Raw genomic sequence first — 11,777 nt, 5'->3', positions numbered from 1 at the left:
TTCAAAGAGATGAAGCTAACACAGTGCACATGTCCAGCATGGACAGGCATAAGAAACCCACACAGAAGGAAAGCAACTTTCCTTGTCTGAAACCCTCAGAGAGCACCCAGCTCCAGGCAAACATAAGGGAGAAAAGAGAAAGGAACATCTTTCTTTTTGTGTATATGTCAGTTTTCTTCCACGTGTGAGGAGAAATAGTCCATGATACAGATTGCTGTTGTGTACTAAGTCTGAGGAATACTTAACAGAGGAGCATTAGGATCCTGGCTGCCTGCAGTGAAGTCATTTAGTTGAATTAAAATAGCAGAGGCTGTTACCTACACAACTGAAGAGTCTGGCCGTGCCCAGGGAAGGTGACGGAATGTTTGGAGGCCAGGAAGTGGTGTTTTGGCATCACCATTTAAAGCTCCAGCACTGGAGACTGAGGTGTTGAGAGATCAGATGCTGGTAGTAAGGACTGTGGTGGACAGGGAGGAAGGGAACGGATGGTAAAGGGAGTCTGCAAATCTCTGCAGTCACGGCCTGTTCAGCACCTCCTCACACTTTGCCTTAATGCCTCTTCCTGGACTCGAGCAATAGCCCCAGTGAGAGAACCCCAGAGCCATGGCCAAAGGTGCTGTGATTGTCCCTCCCAGCAGCACTAGCCTTAGCAACTCGGTAGCCTAGGACTTGAGCAGACCTCCAGTGTTTGTGAGTCTAGAAAAATGAAGGTCTGACCATCCCTCCTGAAATCCAGTGGCCATCGCTGCAGGCCAAGGAGACAACTCCCACAGGCAACGTTGCTATAGGGAGATTGTCATGGCTCATACAGAGGCTCTTACAGCAAGAGCAATGAAAGTGGTTCAGTCTCTTCTTTGATGAATATTTATACATATAGGGAAACATCCTCTTTGGGGAAACCTTGTGATATCTGATACATGCAATTGGAATGGGAATACAGCTCCGTATCTATTAAGAATATTCAAATGGAATAGATAGAAGAGTAAAAAGAAGAGTTACAAAACTCTCATAAATTCTGTTGGTGTGGTGGATAATTTCTATTGAATTTTTTTTGTCAGCATTTAAATCACTAATTTCATGTCCACACTGAATTCTGTTGGAAAAATCCACAAAAAGGAAAAATTTCTATTAAGCAAAGCCTATGAAGATTTTTCTATGAACTTAATTTAACAAAATTTCACTGAAGTGAAATGAATTTTGTTACTAATTACGGTGAAGAGAAGTGTAAAAAGTATAAGTCTTTTCAAGATCAGGTCTTATTAAAAGAAAGCACTTTTATATGTGCTCAGGAAAACTACTGAACAAGCAGGCTTATGTGATGTCAGATACTGTTCATGTTCTCTAGGAAACAAAAAATGGTAAATTTTATTACCAAAAATCAAATTCTAGAAAAAACATTACCATAGAAAATAAGCACTTTGGTAATTTCAGACCTAAAGAGCCTGTTCCTTGTGATGAAATGCTACTTGTCTGCTATTTTTTTCACATGGGATCACCTAGAATTTTGTTCTTTGAGCTATTTATGTTAGACAAGGTCATTTTTCCATGGCTAATGTTGCAAATATCTCAGTAAGTCATCAGAGGCTATAGACATCTCATACTTTTCATACCTGGAGTCCTTTCAAAATAAGATTTGGATGGGTTATATTGACCTTCTAAATATTCCCCTGTTGAAAGCTTCAACCTTTCAAGCTTTGATCACTATTTAAACTGCAAACAGTTAAGCAGAGGAGTATATATTCTTTTACTTGAAAGAAGTGGTAAAACTCTCAGGATAGGAAACATGTTTCTCATTCTTGGATATTTGCATGCTTCCATCACATGATCTGTGCATAATATAAAACATAGATATGGCTTCAGCTCCAGTTTAGGATGCTACAGGCAAATGCTTCAGTCCTACTCAAGTCTGCAACACTTAAGTACGTATCCGAGGTTAAAGAGTTAAATACTTGCCAAACCAGTATTTATTCTTAAATGGCTAGTGATTTTAAGTGTCCCAGTGAGACACTACCCCACTGCAATGTCCTGGTTTTTGAAAAACAGGAATCACCTTTTCTGCAGATGAGTTGACAGCCCATGGGAAAAAAAAAAACATTCCCAGTCATTTTGTAGATTTTTGACCATTCTTAGCCACGCTGATCTTGAAGAGCTCTGCGAGGCAGAGAGGATGTGGAGACATCACTGTGCATGGCTGCAATACATTAGTCTCATGATATCCTGCTTGAATAGCTTGTTCACTCAAAAAATCTCCCTCAGTTGAGAGAGAGTTTGCCTTTCTTCCTGAACTCAATGTAAAAGTGTCCTCAGTGCAGCAGGTAGCACACATGGCCAGTTTTTCTGTGCTGAGGGCTCACACTCAGGCCCTGGATATTCTCTACATAATCTTTTGCACCAACACTGCCAAAGTTCTGCCAAAGGACAACTTTCTTTTACCAGGACAGCACCTGTTGAATGCACTAGCCTTTTGCAGTTTTAGCCCAATATCCTAAGGAAGGTTTACGCAATCATGCTGTGTGTCTTTTGATATTATCCATTTCATGCTAATAGCTTTTGAGCCCATACTAATTTTAAGTCTGTAGTCACAAAGGTACAATGTTGGTACAATGTTTGTAAAAGTTTATGTGGGAATAAGTGGCTTGACAAAGCTGATAGACCCCACCATAAGAAATGAGAAGCCTGGGTGCAGTCTTAAACAGGCATCAAAAACTGAAGAACACACACAACAAAGAGATTATGCGTTCTCATTTTGAATGTGAGAGATATCAGACAGATTTGCATTTTCTAGACATGAGAGAATGAGATCTCAAATACAAAACATAAATTAAAAGGACACTAGGATCTGCTAATTCTGCTATGTCTGACAGCAGGATACTGATTCATTGCCTCTTTGTCTTTCATGTTTCCAGAATCTACTATGTAGTAATACAGACAAATATACGTTCACCATCTGGGTATGTGGACTTGTTTAATCCTGTAGCACTTGCCATATATTCTTGTTATCCAACTGATTTTAGTCCTTTTCTGCAGCTATTCAAGTTCCAACTACATTTAAAAATCTAGCTTTTCACACGACAATTGTACACCTTCCATGTGTTATGTCATCTGGCGATTAATACACAGCAATCTCCACTGAATCCCCAGGCCATCCATTGAAAATGGTATTATTGATATTTCCTGTTACTGCTCGCTAAATACAACAGTCAAGAGAAACAAAACACATTTACAATGCTTCACCACCAGGCACTGCCAGCTGTAAAAAGCAAATAGGAAGACAATAGTGGTGTCCCTGGGAACACTTTTGAGCTCCTCAGTCCAGGTAACCCACCTCCCTCCCCTGTGTCCCCCACACACCTGGGTTTCTGTGGGAAGGAAGACCAGAGGAAAGCTGCAAGGTGTCTCAGGTAGGTTCCCCTTCTGAACAGTGGCAGTTTCGGGGCTGTGGTGTGCCCCACAGCACATACTGCTCGTTCCGTCTAGATGCAGCCAGAGGACAAGATCCACTGACAGAAGAGAGGAGGGTTGGGATTTTTAATCATCCGTCTCCTTGCCAGTCATATAACATTGAGGTGGAGAGGACCTTTGATTGGCATGTTAGTGTTTAAAGCTACATGGGTGAAAATATAGAGGTAGTCCTGTTAGATTCAGAAGCCCAGTGAAACACTACTACCAACTTAGCCAGTTAGCTAATGTGACATCATGAACCATTAATAGGTATGTTTTCTGTTCTATTCTTAGCCAATTGTGCAGTCACCTTACAGTAGTCCTATCTCATCCATATTTCTCTCACTGGAAAAGTCATGTGGAACCATATCAGGTATCTTAGAGAAGCCAACATATACTGTGTCCACCGTATTTCTTTAGCCATGAATTCTTATCTTACTGAGCAGGTCAAAGACTCTCTCTCTTTCTATGTTCTGTTAGTCCCTGTTGATTTTTCCACAAAGTATGCTCAAAAGAACAACTTCATTCACCTAATTGAAGCTAAATATTTATTATTAATTTTTTCTTATCCTCAATGTTATTAGAAGGGTATATTCTTGCTCTCTTTCCCTGAAACCCTTCCCGTTATTCCAGGGTATTTATCAAGTACTGAGGACCATTCTGATACAATTTTTATTAATTCCTTACATTTCACCTCTATAGAGAATATGATTCAGCCTTGTTCTTTCAGTATAGTCTGTGTATCAAGATATGCTAAATCTACTTGCCCTCGTTTCTGCTCCTGTTTCTTTCAAAGAGGTAGATTCTTGGTTAACATAAGTGGTAGATGCACTGGTGACAGTGAAGCTTTGCACATTTCACAACAAACTGATCTCCCTTCCTACGATGGATTTAAGTGAAACTGGAGAATGATTATTTGCCAGGTTGACAGTTTTCTCCTCTCTAGCTATAATTTTTTCTCGCTTCTTTTGAGTAATGACTGTTGTTTAATTACCCCTTGTCAAAGTCCCTTTATGCCTGACCCTTTTATGCCTCTCCCTCATCCATCACTATCACTTTGTCTCATTTCAGTGTTGTCCCTGAGCAGACTTGTCCCAGCCCTGTCAGGAAGTCCCATATAACTTTCAGAATTGATGGAAACAACTGGACAGGGAGAGGGATTCCCGTTGCCTGTTTACATTGCGATTTCTTTCAACTCAGCACTCAAAATCCTGGAAGCTAAAACTATCAGCTTGGCTAAGACAGGGGTTATGTAGATATAGTTGTTTCAGTGTGATTATTGCTCTAATCACCTTTGAGATCTGTATTATTGGTAAAATTTAGGTTAATCCCATTGTTCCCCATCAACCTTTCACATCCTAAGTCAGACCAGAAGTGCACACGCAAGGACAGGCTATGTTAACTGAATGTATGTGGCAGCACAGTGTGGGGCTCTGCAAGGGCCATGGAAGTGTGAGCTTGGAAGAGAACTGCTGACACTTTTCACCAGCAGAAGGAGGATGAATGATTCCCAATCATGTTTGAGGAACTGTGACCCAGAGTCCCTGCGCTGACAATAATAATGTCTGATAAAGATACCCCAAATGACATCTCATAAGGTGGAAATACTAGGACAAAAGAGACTATATACCTTTACATTTTGGGGATCATATAATTTTCCTCCATACATCTTCAAATACTAAAGATCTTTCACCTCCCAGAGAATATTATATGCAGCTAAGTTTATTTTGAGTTAATATATTTTCAGCTAAATCCATGTCTCTGTACGGCTCTGGGGCAGCAGGATAGCAGTGAGGTACAAAGGTGGAGCAGAGCAGAGCTCTATCTGCCTCACTTCCAGTGCTACAACCCACAGGATCCTCACTGAAATGCTGGACAAGAGTGATGCCCGATGGAACAATGCTGGAGGTCTCCAGTAAGAACACCCAAGGAAGAGGGCCAGTTACTTGTGACAAATTTTGAGGTGGTTCAAGAAAGAAGGAAGAGTTCAACTAGACTAGCCAAGATGGGCAACACTAGTTTATAGTCTCTATCTTCTGCCCAAACCGTTGGTATATCAGCCTGACAATATCACCTCTGTGCTTTCGATAGAGGAGCATAAACTGAAGGCGTAAGCCCAAATGTCATACTCAAGCCTAAAAGTAGAGAAAGAGGGCTCTAGATGCCCAGAGTTTATCTCACTGTGGTCTTCTTTAATAAATGCCTTCCAAGTGGCAGAGAATTCAAAGCTGAATGTTAGTTATTAAGTGGGGTATTCTTAAGCAAACACCTACAACTAGGCTGCAGCACTGTATGTAAACTGATTTCCTAAGTAGATGCAATTTCCAGTTTAATGTGTGCTGAAGTGAGATCAGACTCTCCATCTGTTGTTCAACTATGGAAGCTGTTGTCCTTGTTTTCCTAGTGGCTGGCTGCTCACTGAGTAGCAAGGGCCAAGGGTGATTCAGCATTGCTTCATACTGCTAGGAACAGACTTTCTGTAAGATCAGTAGTTCAGGCAATTAATTTTAATCTCCTGGTCTGAGCAGAACGCTTTTCTATTTTACTTTAAAGCAGGTAGGATCAGGTCAGTTGACTACTATCCTGAATCTTTTGGTCTCCTAGACTGCAGTGAATGGCAAAACCAGGAAGTTAGTCTAACAACCACATAAATGTGATCATTAGAGTCACAACTGTCAAAGCTGAAAGCCAAGTAGAAAATGTGGTGCAGTAAGTTCAAACTGCCATTCAGGAACTTCATCTTGTTCATGGCTCCTGTGGCCTATACAGATTGTAATAGGTGGAGAGATGGCTTGCTGTGCTCACCCTCTCTGCAGAGAAATGTGACTGCAGTCACTCTTAGAAGAGTTAATCTATATGACCCTCTGATGAATAGGCCACTTATTTATAAGCACCCTGTCTTTTCAAGTGATGCTGCTGTACATCCGCTTTAAAGAAGAAGGATTTCCTTTTCTGATATGGAATGTAGTATCTTTGATGACTCTGCACAGGCAGCCAGGCCCATATAAAGCAGAGGAGGAAATTTCCCCACCCATTTTTCCCTCCCTTCCCCTACCATACATGGAGAGGCTCTTGAGTCCTAGGAACTAAAAATAGTCCAGAGGATAAGTTTAAATTGAGATATTTTGAAGCACTTCTTGCACTGACACAGTGTGATAGCAAGTTAGGAATAGACTGCTGTCCTGGTATGTCTGTCTTCTACCAGCAATTGGTATTTTCAGTGGTGAGAAAGGCTGAGCCCTTTGTCCTGTGAGATGATTTACGGTGGGGGTGAAAATACAGTGCATCTTAGAGAGCACAGGTGGCTGAGAAGAAGCAACCCTGGCTACAGATGGATCCTGAGCCTCTGAGGGTGGGGTGAGAAGGGCACTGCAGGAGCTAAGGGAAACAAAGAACCTCACTAGCAACTACTTGTGACAACTGTAATCTGATTCTCCCTGCCACGAGCTCCCACTTTCTGCTAACCTTTTGAAACTGATTCAGATTTTTAATTAGTATTTTCTGTCTTGTTTTCTCTTCCTTTTCTTCTGCACTGTCCAAGTGGCACATAAATAATTTCAGGAAGGGACATAGTTTTGCCCTGTACAGTGATGACAAACTGAGGCCCTAAAGATCCCCAGTTTCCCCAGGGATTAATCACCTCTTTAAAGAGAGCAAGTTACAGTTTTAGTGGGAAGGAAACAAATTTGTACTTTTGTTTCTACAGATTAGGCAAAATATTGGCTATTCACAAATATGACTGTTCTGTAGTTCATTTAAAATAAAGCAAAGAGTCCCTGTTTGCTGGCCATTCTCTTACCCCACTGATTAGAACACCAGAGTGCATGGTAGCCACTGGGTAGTGATGAAGAGTGAAGTCCTTTTACTTGTGCAACAAGTTCCCCCACATTTGGGTGGTGTGTGGCTCCCCAGAGTGCCCCAGTGGTCTGTACCAGCAATGCTCTGAGTGGTTTTTGAGCAGGCATGTCTAAGTCACGTGTCCTGTGGAGGGCTCGGATGATGTACACGCTTATCCCATAGGTTGGAAAAAATGAACCAGTACCAATGTGCAAATACAGCATGAAGTTTGGAAAAAGAGAGGCCCAAACTTCACTGCAAGGGTGTTGGCTGTCTAAGGACCTCCCAGACACTGTGTCTTTGCTGGGAATGAAAAAGCACAGTTCAGCAGTTGATGACATGCAGGGCATTACACAGTGGCACCAGCAGCTGCTGCCCCCTCTTTCCTGTGCTGATTTTGCTCCACCCCTCTCACCACCAAATCCTGATTTTGGGCTGTTAGTACTTGCCACCACACTGTGTTCTGCTCATGGAGTCAAATCCTTGCCTAGTATAAATAAGTGAGCTCTACCATGTGCCTCCCATGCCAATGAGTAGCTTCTCTGCAAGCAGCCTCCCCATGGAGCCAATGCAGGTCAGCAGTCCCACAACCTCTTGTGTTTATACCTGGGTTTATTCCAGGTATAGGTGTTCCTTAGCTCTGTTCACCATCTAATGAACACCTTCCATATTTCTTCCTTGCTTCCTTCCTTCACAGAGTTACTGGCTCATGTACCTGACTTTTGTTTTAATGGCTGCTGTGCTCCAGCATGATCAGGATGTAGAGTTGTGCCTTCTCATTTACTGCCAAGATCCCTAACCCAAGAAAAGACCAAGTTGGCTGTGTGAGTTGCCATCCATGGCAGAGTAACTCTTACATAAGGACACCCATGGCCAAACATAAACCAGAAAGGGGATGAGCAGTGGGGGAGTAACAGGAGAATAAAATATTATCTCAGTCTGCAGTGCTTCTGGGAACCCTAGCTCTAGCTGGAAATATTATTGCATCACCTCCTGCCATGGGATATTATTTTGCCATCAGAAATGCTCTGAATTAAATACATAGCTTTCCTGAGATCCTTCTGTACTCATGCTGTCCGTGGAAATAAGTCTTGATGTAAAGCAGTTGCTCATCCACTGTTAGGACTATCAGGTGGCAGGGAGCAGCTGAACATGCCTTTCTCAACATTCACCTCATGCTTGTACATTATTCAAAGGGGGAAAAAATAACTTCATCTTCAGGGAGGCTGAAATTGCTACTTTCTTGTCCTAAGGAAAATGAGTGGTAGAGACTAGGAAGAAATACTACAAGGCATCAGGTCGATTACACTGCCTAGCAGGGCCAGACATAAGGGACCCAACTGAGTCTGTCCTCTCAATGCTGGGAAAAGCAGGAAGACAGCGCCCTGCCTGATGGAAGCACCTAGGTTTGAAAGTTACCTCTAGAGGATCCCTTAGGCAGAACAGATAAAGGAATGTTTAGCCCAAGGAAAAGATAAAATAGAGGCTTTATAATTGCTTGGGTCTGGGTAAAAATGTCTAGCATTTGAAGCAGAGAATCAGAAGTTAGAATCCATGTGCTTTATTTCTGATTGAGTCCAGCAATTTTTGTGTCTCTGTTTTGTATTCTGTCCCCCAGCTAAACTACTTCTTTAAAACTTGCTTTTTTTCTAGGCTCAGAGAAGGGTAAATTAGTCAATCATACTACACACTGAGGTACTCATACGAAAATAAGTTTTTGATCACCTTGTTTTTAATATTATTGGATAGATCACAACTGTGAAATCAGGTAACGTCTTGTTCTACCTTCATGTTTGGCATTGAAATACTCCATGTGTAGCAGAAACCAGGAAAGATATTCACAATTAAGGTCATTTCAGGTTTGTCACCCATATACTACACTACATTTTTCAGTACTTTATTCCACATGGAAAGATCTTGACTATCAGGGATTGCACTACAAGGAACTGTCTCAAGAGCTGATTTAGCAGCTCCTACCTATCCTTGCTGGCAACCCTTCTCTGCCAATACCCAGTTCTAGCAGAGTTCACCAGCTGCTGCCAGACATGGACACCCTTGCTGGAGTGAGTGCCTGCAGAGAAAACATTCTCCAAAAGTCTATGGAGACAAGTCCCTCCCTGAGCTCCCTGACAGGGTGAGAGAAGTGAATGACTTACTGACAAGACTCTTTTAGGGCTATGCTGACTGAAAAATTATCTCATCAGTTCTTACTCATGTGTAATACTACATGGCTCTGTTCCCATGGAGAACTGAGCTGAACAGGGTGCTAGAGCCACAGCTGGTTGCATGGCTGCAGCTTCTATGAGTGACTCCCAGATCCCAGACCCAGACTCTTTCTCTTATCTGTTCATTGGGACCTCTTGGGTGAGGTAGACCCGACTGCAATAGGAAGCCCTGGTCTCTGCAGGTCTGATTCGACTCTGCTTCTTTGCAAGCTAGAGGAGCTAACCCACTTGATATTTGCAGGAATTAGGCTTTTGGAAGGAGATCCAGCATAAGAAAAGGGCATGAGTGAGTGGCAGGGTGCAGAGGACTTACTGGCCTGCTTGGCTTTCTCTGTATATGTGGTGGTTAGGTCTTCATCAATCGGATGTTCCACTGGCCCCACCATAGGGATGAGATGGCGTTCCGCTCGGATAGCCTTGGTGGCATGGGGCAGGAGCATTGCCTCTGGAGAAGGCTCCCGTCCCTCTGTTGATGGTGGCCGCAGCTGTCCCTCGCTGTCTGAGAATGGAGTGTCTGTGCGGCTGCCAGGCAGGCAGACAATCTCCCTCTTGGCCACCCCGCTGGAGCTGGGCACCTCTGCTCCCCCCTGCACAGCAGCCTCTGGCATGCTCTCGTAGCCGCTCTGTTCAGACAGGGACACCTCATCCGGAGGTTCATCCGCCTTGCTGGCGGTGCTGTCAGGTGGGGAGCGTGGGCTCTTCTTGCGAGCCCGGCGGTGCTTCTCCTGGGCCACGTTGTCGGCATCGCTGTCCGTCTCCCCATAGTAGGCCTCACTGTCTGGGGGGGAGGTGAGGCTCTCCAGGTGCCTCTGTGACCTCCGTGGCTGCGAGGGCTGTGTGGTGGCCGGGGCTCCTGCTGGTTCAGAGCTGAGTGACTGTGCTGGGGGGCTGAGCAGGGATGGGGGGGAGAGCACTCGCTGCCCTGGAGAAGGGGAACGCTGGGACCGTGGGCCAGTCTGGTCCCCGCCAACTATCCTGTGGGGAGAAGGAAAAGTGGTGAGAGAGGTCTGGTTTGTGGGGCTAAGCGAGAAGGAAACCCTGACATGTGAGAGAGAGCTATGGATCAAAATGGTGTTTCAAGTGTCTTTCAGGTGGTACAGCCACTTGAAGTGTAGACTCCGAGGGCAGACTCATCTCTGACATCAGCTACGTGCTCTCATCCTGATTTTCTGCTTCACAACTCTATGGAAACCAGGTGTTAAACACTTGCCCTAAGAGCATAAAATTCTACCAGTCAGCTTAATCAGCTCCCCAGGCATTTCTCCTGGGGATACAAATACCTGTGTAGCAAGCATTCCCCAGGACAGTGGGACGTGCCTCTCAGCCTTCCACTTGTCAGCAAGCTACCACAGGTGCCTCAGCTACCACACTGCACTCCAGCTGCTCCTGCAGCTGGGACTGCACCATGGAGCTGTGTCAGCTCTGCAGATCCTGGCACCCCCAAACTACTTTAGATCAGAGTGGGCTCCAAACAAAGAAGTCAGTGCTGTTTGTTTGCCCTGACCTCTACATGGGAGTAAATAGGCAATACTTCGGATTAAAAGGCCTGAGTGTTTTTTGGGGGTAGGCTCTAGTATCCTGTGATAGCAGACCACCATGATGTTTGGCCTGCTCACTGTGGGACTGCTTCACAAGTTAGCTACCAGGATTCTGATGACCATATGCAATCATGCCAGCCAGTCCAATCCATAGTGGCATTTGTATACCGACTTCAAGGCTGTAAGTTATCTGGAAGGATGTCTGGAGTAGGTGCAGGGCAGACTGGGGCAGTCAGTCCTATTGCTGACTGCCAGAGGGAAGGAGAACTGGCTGTGTTGACAGGGAAAGAGCCCGCTCTGTCTTCCCTCTCCTCAAGAGTGAGTCTTGATTTCAGTGGCAGTTTGACTCCAGACCATAAAGATGGAGCTGGGAACTTCTTCCTTCCCTTGTCAGAGTTCCCAGGGCTTATTAGAGCTATGAAGAAGTCCTAAGTATTTGCCTTCTGAACATGCATACCAGGAAGCCAGGCAGACAGCATTGCCTCTCTAAAGCTGTGGAATTCATGACTTGGATCCCAGTTCAAAACTGTGAAAAATTTATATTCATGTCAAATGCAAACCTTTGTCGAAGCTAAGGGTGGGACAATTTCTCTGGTAGTTTGTTTTTTTTTAATACTATTTGCCATTATGAACTCTCAGTGAGCAGCAAACTCAAAGTTCCACAAGCAATACAGAACAGTCCTTCCTTTTCTTTAAATACTCAACCAAATAACTGAAAAGCATTACTGCTTGTAAG

At 43.9% G+C, this 11,777-nt stretch overlaps 1 protein-coding gene across 1 annotated transcript in view; it reads right to left on the bottom strand.

The window, feature by feature from the left end:
- SYNPO2L (synaptopodin 2 like) overlaps nucleotides 1-11,777 on the bottom strand; it is a 41,175-nt gene that overhangs the window by 11,339 nt on the left and 18,059 nt on the right. Inside the window, exon 3 of the mRNA XM_027649695.1 lies at nucleotides 9,817-10,478. Within this exon, the coding sequence (XP_027505496.1) occupies nucleotides 9,817-10,478 (662 nt within the window). The remainder of the gene's footprint in view (nucleotides 1-9,816; nucleotides 10,479-11,777) is intronic.

Source organism: Corapipo altera, unplaced genomic scaffold (genome assembly GCF_003945725.1).
Source record: "Corapipo altera isolate COAL_440 unplaced genomic scaffold, ASM394572v1 53, whole genome shotgun sequence".
NCBI classification, from domain to species: domain Eukaryota; kingdom Metazoa; phylum Chordata; class Aves; order Passeriformes; family Pipridae; genus Corapipo; species Corapipo altera.
This window is presented reverse-complemented; position numbering and strand designations above follow the sequence as displayed.